General features: G+C 50.7%; 5 protein-coding genes across 5 annotated transcripts; 4 read left to right on the plus strand and 1 right to left on the minus strand.

The window, feature by feature from the left end:
* Positions 1-1,187: 1,187 nt before the first annotated feature.
* BO97DRAFT_406283 (SUR7/PalI family protein) lies at positions 1,188-2,850 on the plus strand. The gene is made up of 3 exons (XM_025695383.1): positions 1,188-1,544; positions 1,595-2,050; positions 2,100-2,850. Exons 1-3 carry the CDS (start codon positions 1,407-1,409, stop codon positions 2,505-2,507), a joined length of 1,002 nt encoding a protein of 333 aa, XP_025550496.1. The 5' UTR covers positions 1,188-1,406; the 3' UTR covers positions 2,508-2,850.
* Positions 2,851-4,077: 1,227 nt separating this feature from the next.
* BO97DRAFT_425657 (uncharacterized protein) lies at positions 4,078-4,774 on the plus strand (the record flags this gene model as incomplete). Its single annotated transcript, XM_025697085.1, has 4 exons — positions 4,078-4,238; positions 4,365-4,510; positions 4,578-4,692; positions 4,759-4,774. 4 exons carry the CDS (start codon positions 4,078-4,080, stop codon positions 4,772-4,774), a joined length of 438 nt encoding a protein of 145 aa, XP_025550497.1.
* A 283-nt stretch (positions 4,775-5,057) lies between these two features.
* Positions 5,058-6,096, minus strand: BO97DRAFT_370794 (acyl-CoA N-acyltransferase). The gene is made up of 3 exons (XM_025692789.1): positions 5,757-6,096; positions 5,224-5,667; positions 5,058-5,152 (listed from the first exon to the last, which is right to left on the minus strand). The coding sequence occupies exons 1-3, from the start codon at positions 5,889-5,891 to the stop codon at positions 5,138-5,140; spliced, it is 594 nt and encodes a 197-aa protein (XP_025550498.1). The 5' UTR covers positions 5,892-6,096; the 3' UTR covers positions 5,058-5,137.
* Positions 6,097-7,157: 1,061 nt separating this feature from the next.
* BO97DRAFT_443983 (1-acyl dihydroxyacetone phosphate reductase) lies at positions 7,158-8,063 on the plus strand (the record flags this gene model as incomplete). The annotated part of the gene is made up of 2 exons (XM_025698419.1): positions 7,158-7,590; positions 7,645-8,063. The coding sequence occupies 2 exons, from the start codon at positions 7,158-7,160 to the stop codon at positions 8,061-8,063; spliced, it is 852 nt and encodes a 283-aa protein (XP_025550499.1).
* Positions 8,064-8,375: 312 nt separating this feature from the next.
* Positions 8,376-10,462, plus strand: BO97DRAFT_471089 (putative C6 transcription factor; the record flags this gene model as incomplete). The annotated part of the gene is made up of 4 exons (XM_025700014.1): positions 8,376-8,455; positions 8,546-9,394; positions 9,484-9,782; positions 9,861-10,462. The coding sequence occupies 4 exons, from the start codon at positions 8,376-8,378 to the stop codon at positions 10,460-10,462; spliced, it is 1,830 nt and encodes a 609-aa protein (XP_025550500.1).
* Between the last annotated feature and the right edge of the window lie 28 nt (positions 10,463-10,490).

Consider the following 10,490-nt stretch of genomic DNA (forward strand, 5'->3'; position numbering starts at 1 on the left):
CGATGTAAGAACTGATGTTATATGAAAGAATGCATCATTTTCTCAGTCTTAAGGATAGCTTAACGATGGAGCCTGGAAACAAGGAGTTTTGCGGGTAGGTGTAGTTCCATGGTTCGGAATAAGGAGTGCCTAAAATAGACTCAGACAGCAGCGTAAGCTTCCCGGAGACAGGCAAAGTTTTTGCTTGAGGTCCGTAACTTGGTTGCCAATCGGCCACTGACAAAGTGTCAAGAAATGTTCCTTGTCATATTTCCGTCGTAATGAATCTCGAAATTTGATGCTTCTAGTTCATCACAACGAGCTCAAGCTCTGAGGCTTGCTTTGAAGCCTGCACCCGGAAGGAGGACGCTTGCTTAGTCATTGGAGGGTTCCTGTCGTGTTCCATGGATGCGGCAGATGAAGCCAAGAACCGATGTGCGTGTGTGCGTATGTCGAGGCTTAGACGCAGAAATTGCAGCCTGGTGGTTAACGTAGTCTCTCCGGATGTCATGAAGGCTCTAGCCCAGAATAGATACTGAGATTAAAATCGCCAAGAGCAGAATGGAGAAGCCTAAACTCCTGTTTCGGTTTTCTTGTGCCTTGAATCTTAGGTGATGGGGTGACCCTTTCAAGTCAGATTTGACGGGGATTTCGATGAATAATAAACTTGTGAGGAGAGAATGACGATCGCTCGAGTTGGTCCACTGTGTATCAGATAAGTTTTGTCCTTTTGGGGCTCGGATCCTTCGTCCATAGAGCTCAACTCCCGCAGTACTATTGAAAAGACCGCACTTGAAGCTGGGGCCCGGAAGGGTTGAGCTTCACACGGTCTCACCAGCCCACCGGACATCTATCTTAATTTGTAGCAGGATCTGCCCCGATCGCCAGAGATAAGTTGATAAGATGCTCATAAGACGCGTATTAACCCAGCCACAACTGACGTGGTGGTAGGGCTGGTGAGTCTCCGCCACGAGGGTCTTGCGGTGTCAAACAGTGAAAAAGGTGCAAAGAATGCCATTGCTCCACTCTTCCCGTGTTGCGGTGGAAACATTGCATTTGGAAATAGAAACAAGCGTGGCGTAGTAGTTGGTCCAGTGGTTCTCGTGATTGGGCCGCTGATCGACTTGGCTGTAAATTTGTTCCCAACCATCTCCATTATTATTGCTGCTGACTGCGCCTCCATCCACTAACCAACCTATACATCATCTGTTGCTGCTTTGCCCGTCCCGACGATCCTTCGGCTTGCCCGTTTATTTACTGTTTAAATCCCAGCCTCTGTCCGCTTACTCCAGCCATCTCTCACTCCTCTTTCTTTCATCGACTTTTCTGCTTACATTGTCCATCCATCTTCAACCTCCCGGACAATTGTTTTGAAACATCATAAACAAATCACACCTTAACAGCCCTCCATTTACTCATCTGTCACCATGGGTAAAGGCGGTCGCATTTTCTGCATCTTCACCCCATATGTCTTCACCATCGCTTCCTTGATATGTATTGTCATAGTGGGGCTGGGCTGCACCAAATCCAGCTCCAGTACCTTGAATGATCTGTACTTCTTCAGAGTATGTCATGCTCCTCCCAGCCCCCCTGGGCCATGCTAACGTTGACTCAGGCCAACCTCCAAAATATCACGAACTCGACGTCGTCGACGACCGCGAAAATCACTTCAGCGATCAGCGATCTCGCCGGTGTCTCGGATGGCGACCTATCGTCCGCATTGGAGGAGATCGAGAAGCAGTACAATATCCAGGACTTCTACACGATCGGTCTGTGGGGTTACTGTTCAGGCAATATCACCAACGGCAACGACTACAAAACAACCAACTGCTCGAAGCCCGAAGCCGAGTTCTGGTTCAACCCCTTGGAAGTGTGGAACTTGGAGGAGACCGGTCTCGAGAATGCTCTCTCCAGCAGCGTGAAGAAGGAGCTGAACGTCTACAAGAACGTCTCCAAATGGATGTTCATCGCCTACGTGATCGCATTCATCGCCACTATCGTCGAACTGGTCGTCGGTGTCTTTGCCATCTGCAGTCGCTGGGGTAGCTGCGTGACTACTCTAGTCTCGATCGTACGTCTGACGCAATCTTCCATTCCTTCGCATAACTAACAACCCACAGGTCGCATTCCTCTTCACTACAGCCGCCTCTGTGACGTCAACTGCGTTATTCGCCGTTTTGAAGGGCGTCTTCAAGGCCGAACTGGAATCCTATGGCGTCAAGGGCCACATGGGCAAGAACATCTACGTCGCCACCTGGCTCGCTGTCGCTTTCTCGCTTGGTGCTTCTCTGTTCTGGCTCCTCAGCTCCTGCTGCTGCTCCGGTCGCTCGCCCTACAACCACCGCAACCAGGCACGCGCCGTCACCGCCGAAAAGGCCCCCTACACCTACGAGCCCCTCGGTCCCTACGGCCAGCCCCAGCAGCCCGTCTACGGCAACACCGCCTACCCGCCCCCTCCTCCTCCGGGCCACGTTCCCATGCAGCAGAATGGCCGCAGTAACGCGTACGAGCCTTTCCGTCACGTTTAAAAGGCGTACCGCATCGCGTCATTCCTTACTCGTTGAATGGAATCTGGGAAAATGGCGTTTCGGTTGGAGAAATCCGGAGATAATGACCCCCTACACCAATCATGATGAATTATCAGCGTGACACCATTTCGGCTGACGGCTAGCTGAGTGGAGCTCATGTTGACTTGATGACTTTAATGCAAGCTGCACTTGGATTTGGATTTGAGGGTCGATCAACTCTAGACTTTTTATCTCCTTGCGTTCGTTCGAACTTGTACATTGCTTCATTTTCTTGATACCTGCTGCTTTGCAGCGCTGTTTTAGTGTGCACATAGAAGAGAAATTTACCATCTGAATATTTGCACGTGCTGGTATAGTCGCATTTTGTAGGAAGCATGACAGTGCATGAGTGACATCGGTCTCTCAGTGCATCTGAAGCTGATGCCGCTATCGTTCCTGGGCGTTAGGGTGAAGCGCTAACAGGTTAGATCTTCATATCCTTCTATATTTGTTGACTTATTCAGTAATAATGCCGGCAATTGGATGTATCGAAGCCAATGTTGACAGCTCCGACCTGAGATAAGGACGGGCGATAAGTACTCAAAGTGCATCAGCCCAAGAAACCACCACTGCACATTCCCACTGTCAACCTCCCCCGCCCCATCATATCCCCAACCTGTCCCTGAAAAGTCTATAAGCCGCAGCAGAGCCTAGCAATCCCACGGAATATTTTACCTAGATCTTGACTATCTCATTGCGAGTGGAGGTGTCGCAGCACCCCAGTCGAAATGTTCGAAAATGATATTCATGTTTGCTGGCTACTGACCGGGAAATGGAATGCCCAAGATGTTACTAACCCAACCGTAGCTACTCATTTTCATCTCGATTGTGGCCCACGGTTGAATGACAATACATATCACATTACTGTTGATGGGACACTCAACTCGCCTTCGCTCCTTTCCTTCCATTTGCTTACTTAGTCATTCTTCCTGCGAGCGATAACCACGCAAGCCGCGTTTCTCTCTCAGCATGGGATTCACACTCGCTTGTTAATGATGACGGCGAGCCTTCTAAGTCGTGACATATACAAGAAATTGACTGCTGAAGTGATGCTGCCCTAAGAATGCGAAGGTCAAGTGCCATCATAACGACGCACCGCCCTGTCGAGCTCGTGCATCGAAACCCGGACGGGAATGAGTTTTCACCACGCCAAAGTATCAGTCAAAACGAATTCGAAGTTCATTTTAGCCCAGGAGGGATACCACGAGCCGCGCTCCTGGACGCCTTCGAGCTAGCGAGTACCAAGAAACTCCCTCTTTCCCCGGCCTGGGATGATCAGACGACCGACCCGATCGATGCAATGCAAATGCTACGTTGCCCAACGATAATATAGGTAAGCAGGGGATGCCTTACATCTAACTGGGATAAGTGCTCGATCATCGGACCCGTTGACAGAGCTGGGCAATATGCTGCTTGAACATGCTTTCCATGTTTTTGTACGCAATTTCCCAAAGTTCAATTTTCTTCATGAGCCAAGATTTCTTATGCTGCTTGAAATAAGACTTATTCCCCCTTGCTGCTATGCGCCATCATGGCCTTGAGTTTCCGGTACATGCCTGACGTGAGCAATCTTTATGGCAATCCTGCCAAGGCGTCGGACCATTCTGTGGGCTACATTCGCCAAAATATCATGAGCCATACCATGGTAGCCATGGAAATCCAAACTGGCCAGGCACTTCTCATGCTGAATTTGTATGACTGGGGGAAAGGGCGCATGGATATCCCGATCTAGGCGTCTCGCAAGATGCCGGAGCCGCAGCTTGACAATATCTTGAACTATCCCATCCATCTGGGCTGACCGGAAGCATTCTCCCAAAGTTATCTCCATTCCTCTGACGATGGTCATCTGGCCAAGTTAGTCCGCACGGTAGCCTTCGCCGAGCAGCTGTGTCGTCCGTACGAGGAGAAGTCGAAGAAGACGCTCCCTGTCACTGGCGATATGTGGCCCAACATTGGCAATATAGGTGAGCATAGTCATTGCGCATTCCTGGTCTAGATGTTTGCTGTTGCTAATCACCTTTTTCCTTTCAGCCGTGGACTCCATAGGCGTGATCTTCCAGGATTTGTGGGTGCGTGGAGCTGGATTTTTTGGAATCGTAGGAGAAGTTTGGTCCTCAGACATAGGCACTTCTCTTGTACATTTTGTGTATGTTTGTCACTGGCTGACCCACGAAGCATGGTTCTGCCTGTGCGATACTGATGCTCGGCTCAGTGGGTTTGACCATTAGCTCTGTATATTGTTCGTTTCGTGCATTGGATCATTTTTATGTATAAATGAATGTCCTGAAATAGGCGATGTCAATATGGTTTTTTTGCATTGTAAATACTCTTAATTGACATTGACGCGAGGCACTGGGTTTGAGGAAATCGATAATACGATAAGACCAGGCCGGTTGAGCACATGGTCGCAACAAATGCTGATGATACTTATATTTGCTCTTATGGAATTCTTCTATTAGTACATTTGATTGAGCAACAATAATATGGCCGTCAAATGTTTTGGGAGGCCACCACTGCTGCCCTTCGTGCGCAGTAATCTCTCCGTTTCTTCATGCGCCCATCACATACCTAAACCCCCCAAAAAACCCAATCTAAAGGCTCAATTCCTGCACATTGACGGTTGACATCCTGTTAGTCTTGATAGGGCAGTACACGACAAGGAAAGCACCAAACTCACCATGTCATACCAGCCACCACCACCAAACGCACACGGACTGGGCCCCAGGTTCTCAAACCCAAAGCTCGTATAGAACTTAATCAAGTGGTCGTGCGCGATAATGACAATGCTCTGCGCCGAGTCGAAGCTGTCGCGCGCATAGGCGATATACTCATCCATCAGCGCTCTCCCCAGCCCTTTACGCTGGTACTCATCCCGGATCGCCAAGGAGTGCACGCCGACAAACCGGCCGTTGGAGTCGTTGCCGACCACCTGCCCGTCCTGGTCCCGCACGACCTCCCGGCCACCGGTCCAGTTCTCGGGCATCTCCATGGAGGCATCTAGCACTCTGTTTGTGGAGACCCGTGTGGCGATGACGTGGCCGATGAGCTGCGGTTGTCCGGGGGTCTTCTCTACGAATAGGCCCAGGCACAGGTCCGGACATACCGTCAGGCGGTAGATAAACTGTATTGCGTGTTTAGTCTGGGTTGTGATTTCGATGCTTGTGTTTTCTATCTCCGAGGGCGGAAGGGATTAGTGTGGAGAGCTCGTACCTTTTCTCTTGAGCAGCGTTCTTGCTCGGGGAAGGCGCTTTCGACCTCAACGCAGCTGTCGAGATCGGAGAGAGCGAGAGGCCGCACGAAGGCTTTGAGTCCGGAGAGACCGGCGTATTCGACGGGCTTAACCATTGTCGTTTTTGTTGTTTTTGGTAAAACCAACTTTAGTACTCGCAGTATGTGTGAAAGAGAAAGTAAGAATAAAGGTGAAAGTGGTGAAGTGTCGGTACTATTTAAGATTTCCGTTCTAGGTGTGGGCCTCGTGTGATGGGGAAGGATTAGTCGGAATGAAATATAGAAGAACCTACCGATGGAAATCCAGACGAGTCAGTTTTTATAAGTATAGGCAGGAAGTCTTGCCACACAATTCTTGCGAATGATTAACCAAGTAGCAGTAAGGCGTACAGCCTGGGTTTAGTAGTTTTGCCGGTAAGGCGCGGAATTGATGCTAAGGCTAAGAGAAAAGTGGGCACGGACGGACGGTTTCCAGTGTTCCAGTAAAATGCGACAGACTTTATAATATGTCAATGTAACTACACATTGAAAATTGGTTGGATCTCTCAAAGCAGAAAATTCAAGGACGGCATTTTATGCTTATATGGATCCCTGAAGATTATTGGTCTAGTGTCAGTCTAGATCATGTGTGGAAGCCGACAGAAGAAAATTCGTTGCGACATTGAGATCTTGAAGAGGCATGCTGTACTGGGCACTGCGCCTCCTATCTGGGAATCTCGAGTCGGTTGCGTGCTCTCTGCAACAACGCGGCCCTGCCATGCTATGGTCGGAATCGACTGCCATTGTTGAATCGGGTCAAGGAAGCACTGGTTAGGGGAAGCGTGCTGGTGCAACCGAACTGGGAAGTCGCGCATCTGAGTGCGGAGTATAAACCCCCCCCCTCGCCCCCGGATTTTCCCCGCTAAATTTCCACAGGACCAGTGAAGCAAATCTTTCCAAGAAGTCGCCATGCCTCAGACACGCCAGCACCTTCAAGACCCGCCACATCACACTCTCTAATGTCTTCTCCCTTCATATCACTAGCAATCGTTCATGGTAGTCTATGAATGAATCATTGGTCCTCAAGGTAACCCCTGCATAGGCGTCTGATCGCGACTCTGGATCGTGTCGCATTGAGCGACGACAAATGAACGCAGCTAGTCATGGCTTTCATCGGCTGTCTTCTATCGTCGCGTAATTGCGATGTCCTCCTGGACGGACACAATGCCGATGGACTTCCCTCCGCTTCCTCCGCTTCACTGAGTCGAATCTCAACAACACCAACGGATTTTCTGTCCGGAGTCCGTTGCATCACCTTATATAAGTAAAGTCTTGCCTGTGCTCTAGCCATGTTGTCAAGTCAACTCAGACGACCAGTTTCTTTCATCATTAGCAAGTGTCAGAATGTCTAAAACAGTTTTGATCACCGGTTGCAGCTATGGAGGACTCGGCGCGGCCATGGCCAAGGTCTATCAGGCCAAAGGCTTCCGGGTCTTTGCCACACTACGCAACAAGGCCAAAGCAGGATCGTTGGCTGATATCGAAGGCATAGCGATCGTCGAGTTGGAGGTGACATCGGTCGAATCAATCCGTCAATGTGCACAAACTGTTGCGAAGCTTACGGGCGGGCGGCTCGATATCCTCGTCAACAACGCCGGTGTCAACGCCATAGTGCCACTTCTCGACGCCTCCTTCGACGAGGCGAAGAAGGTCTACGACACCAATGTGTGGAGCCTTGTTGCCATGGCGCAGGCCTTCGCTCCCATGCTTATCAAGGCCAAAGGCGTCATGTGCAACATCAGTTCCGTGTCTGGTGAAATGGTGTTTGCATGGGCAGGTACGTTCGAGCCCTAGCTCAAGCGCCAAGACTCTGGGGCTTACTCTGCCATAGGTGTATATAGCAGCTCCAGGAGTGCTGGAACAAGGATTTCTGAAACGCTGCGTCTGGAGATGGCGCCTCTCGGCGTCCGGGTTGTTACGGTCATTCTCGGAGGCGTCCAGACCAGCGGAAACGACCCGAACAAGATCGCGGACTTGGAGCTGCCTCCAGATTCTCATTACCGGAAGATTGCGGCGGTTATCGATCGTCACAAGAAGACGATAATTCACCCGAACAAACAGAATATCGACGTCGCGGCGAAGAATATCGTGGACGACGTACTTGGCGGTAGTGGCATCTTTGTCCGGCGGGGCCAGGCGTCTACGTTGAGTTGGTTTTGCAACACTTTTCTCCCCTACCGGCTTTTTACTTGGATGATCAATCGGCAATCGGCGCTGAGTGAGATTGGATATCAGAGGGATAGCGCATGATTTGTCTCGTCCGGAAGGGACATTGTTGAAAGTGCTCTGATTCTATAGTTGTGTTCAGCACATGTAAGATTTGTGCGATAAATCCTCTCAAATATCTTCTGGCATCTATTCTGATCTCACTTGGACTGAATCACGCCAAGTTAAGCTAGTAGTACGGACTTCGGAGGCCAAACTCCGTCGGCGTGAGACGGACGTAAGCCCGCCGGATTCCCCTCCGTTCGACGTGCTCAGGGAATTACTCTCCCAGCATTACCAGTCGAGGCTCCCCATTATTTTTGACATGGTGAACTTTCAGTCCTATCGACCAGTTTTATGGAGAGATCAAATCCGCCTCTCGGTCATTCCAGCACCTATGGCCGAGCGTGTACGCATTGTTATAAGGCAAAATGCCGGTGTGTAAGGAGCTCAAGCGGCGATAATTGCGAAAGGTCAACAAGGACCCGACGATTGTTTACACATGGCTTCCACTGAAAATCCCCTAGATGCCTCCGTCTCAAGAAAAGGTGCCAGCCGTCAGAATCGGCTCGCAGGCGTCATGCTCAAGTGGCCGAAGAGTCCGATACGCGGATCGCCCGATTGGAAGACAGGATGGAGAGTTTGCTGACTGCAATGCAATCTTTCATCGGTTCCTCCGGTACTTCTGAGCCTTCTGTGAATATCCTCCAGCTCCCCACCGACCCAAACAGCGCTCTAGGGACGACCACGAGCGCAAATGTGAGATCCAGTAAAGGGCCGACATTCGCGCAGGACTCGAGTGCCACAGTATCGCCAAATCCGAATCTGCTACTCCTATCTCAACACTATACTTCGTCAACCGCTCCTTCATTGCCAGACCAAGTAGACGAGCGCTTGGATTATTTTCGAACTCGGATGTTGCCTTATTTTCCATTCATAGACCTAGCCCCAGATATAGGAAGCCCGTACCTGCGTCAGAACAGACCTGTCTTGTTACACGCCATTCACACTGTAACCACATTCTCGAACCAGCAGAGATTGGCTCAAGTCGAGGAGCTGAAACGTCTCTTGTCTACGTCCGCCTTGCTCAATGCGGAGTCCAACATTGACCTGTTACTGGGATTACTGACGTACATAGCGTGGAGTACCGATGCCTTTCTCGGCAGAGCAGACCTTGTCTCCCGCCTTATGATGCTGGCGATTTCTATAGTCTATGATATGCGTTTGTTCAAACCACCTCAACAGGACGTCCAGATCATGATGGCTATTACCCAGGGACGTGCCGATGGGAATGGTCCGAGCACCAGCGAGGAAACGCTCCACAACATCTTAGAAAAGCAGCGGGCAGTGCTGGCATGTTTCATACTGAGCTCCAAGTACGCAGGGACCTGTCCGACTCAGCCGCAGTTTTTGTTACTATAAATGTCTTTGGGGCAAAGTCATACTAACGTAGGACAATTCCTAGTATCTCGTCGCACCTTGGCAGACATGACGCTTTGAGATGGACACCTCAGATGGAAGAGGCGCTCCAAGTTCTCACGCTTAATGAGTCGTGCCCTACGGACGGGTTATTTGCATCTCAAGTACGCTTGCAGCTGTTGAAGCAGAAAGCGGATAATGTGCGACAACAGGAGGAGGCAGATTGCGCTCTTAATGGGACAGCTCCCGCGGCGACCTCGGCTCCACGCCTACTGTATCTCAAGTCCCTACGAAGACAGCTACAGGAGCTAACATCGTCGTTCCCTACCAATATTCCCCAGATAGGTAAGTATTGTCTCTCCGACGAATTAACCACATGGTATACCCTTAACTCTGTAAATTGCTGATATCATGGGGCTGTAGACATTCTCCATACCCACGCGCGATACGTCGAACTATACATCAATCATCTGTCCTACACCATCAGCAAAGACCCGCTACCTCTAGATCTCTCCGGACGACTAGGCCTCGAACGTCTCGAGCGCCTATGGCAATCGGTAGAGAATATCAAGTCGTGGCTGGACACCTTCGACGCAGTCCAACCCTCCAAGCTCATCGCCCAGCCCTTCCACTTCTGGTCCCAGATGATCCTGAGCCTCACACTTTTGAAGTACCTTTCCACGCTAAAAGACCCCGCATGGGACTGCCAGGCGGTGCGCAGCACCGTCCCGCTCATCTCGGCCATCGACCGCATGCTGCAGAAGCTCAATCAGGGCAGCCAGGAGCCCGAGCTGCGGTGCGACGACCATCTGCTTCAGTACATCTCTAAGTTGCTCGATCGATGCCGTCTGTGGGCGCAAGCGCGGTGGGACATGGCTTGTCCGGTGCAAGAGGTCGAGATGGGAAGTGCCACTGGCTCTGTCCACATCCCAGATCTCGATCAGCTCGCCTGGATGCAGTCGGTGGATTTGGGGGATGATCGGTGGTTTGAGAGTGTGTTGAGCGTGCCCAGTACGTTCGGGTAGATTTTTCTGTTGGTTCTGATATGCGATC

Source organism: Aspergillus homomorphus (genome assembly GCF_003184865.1).
Source record: "Aspergillus homomorphus CBS 101889 unplaced genomic scaffold BO97scaffold_23, whole genome shotgun sequence".
Classification (NCBI taxonomy): domain Eukaryota; kingdom Fungi; phylum Ascomycota; class Eurotiomycetes; order Eurotiales; family Aspergillaceae; genus Aspergillus; species Aspergillus homomorphus.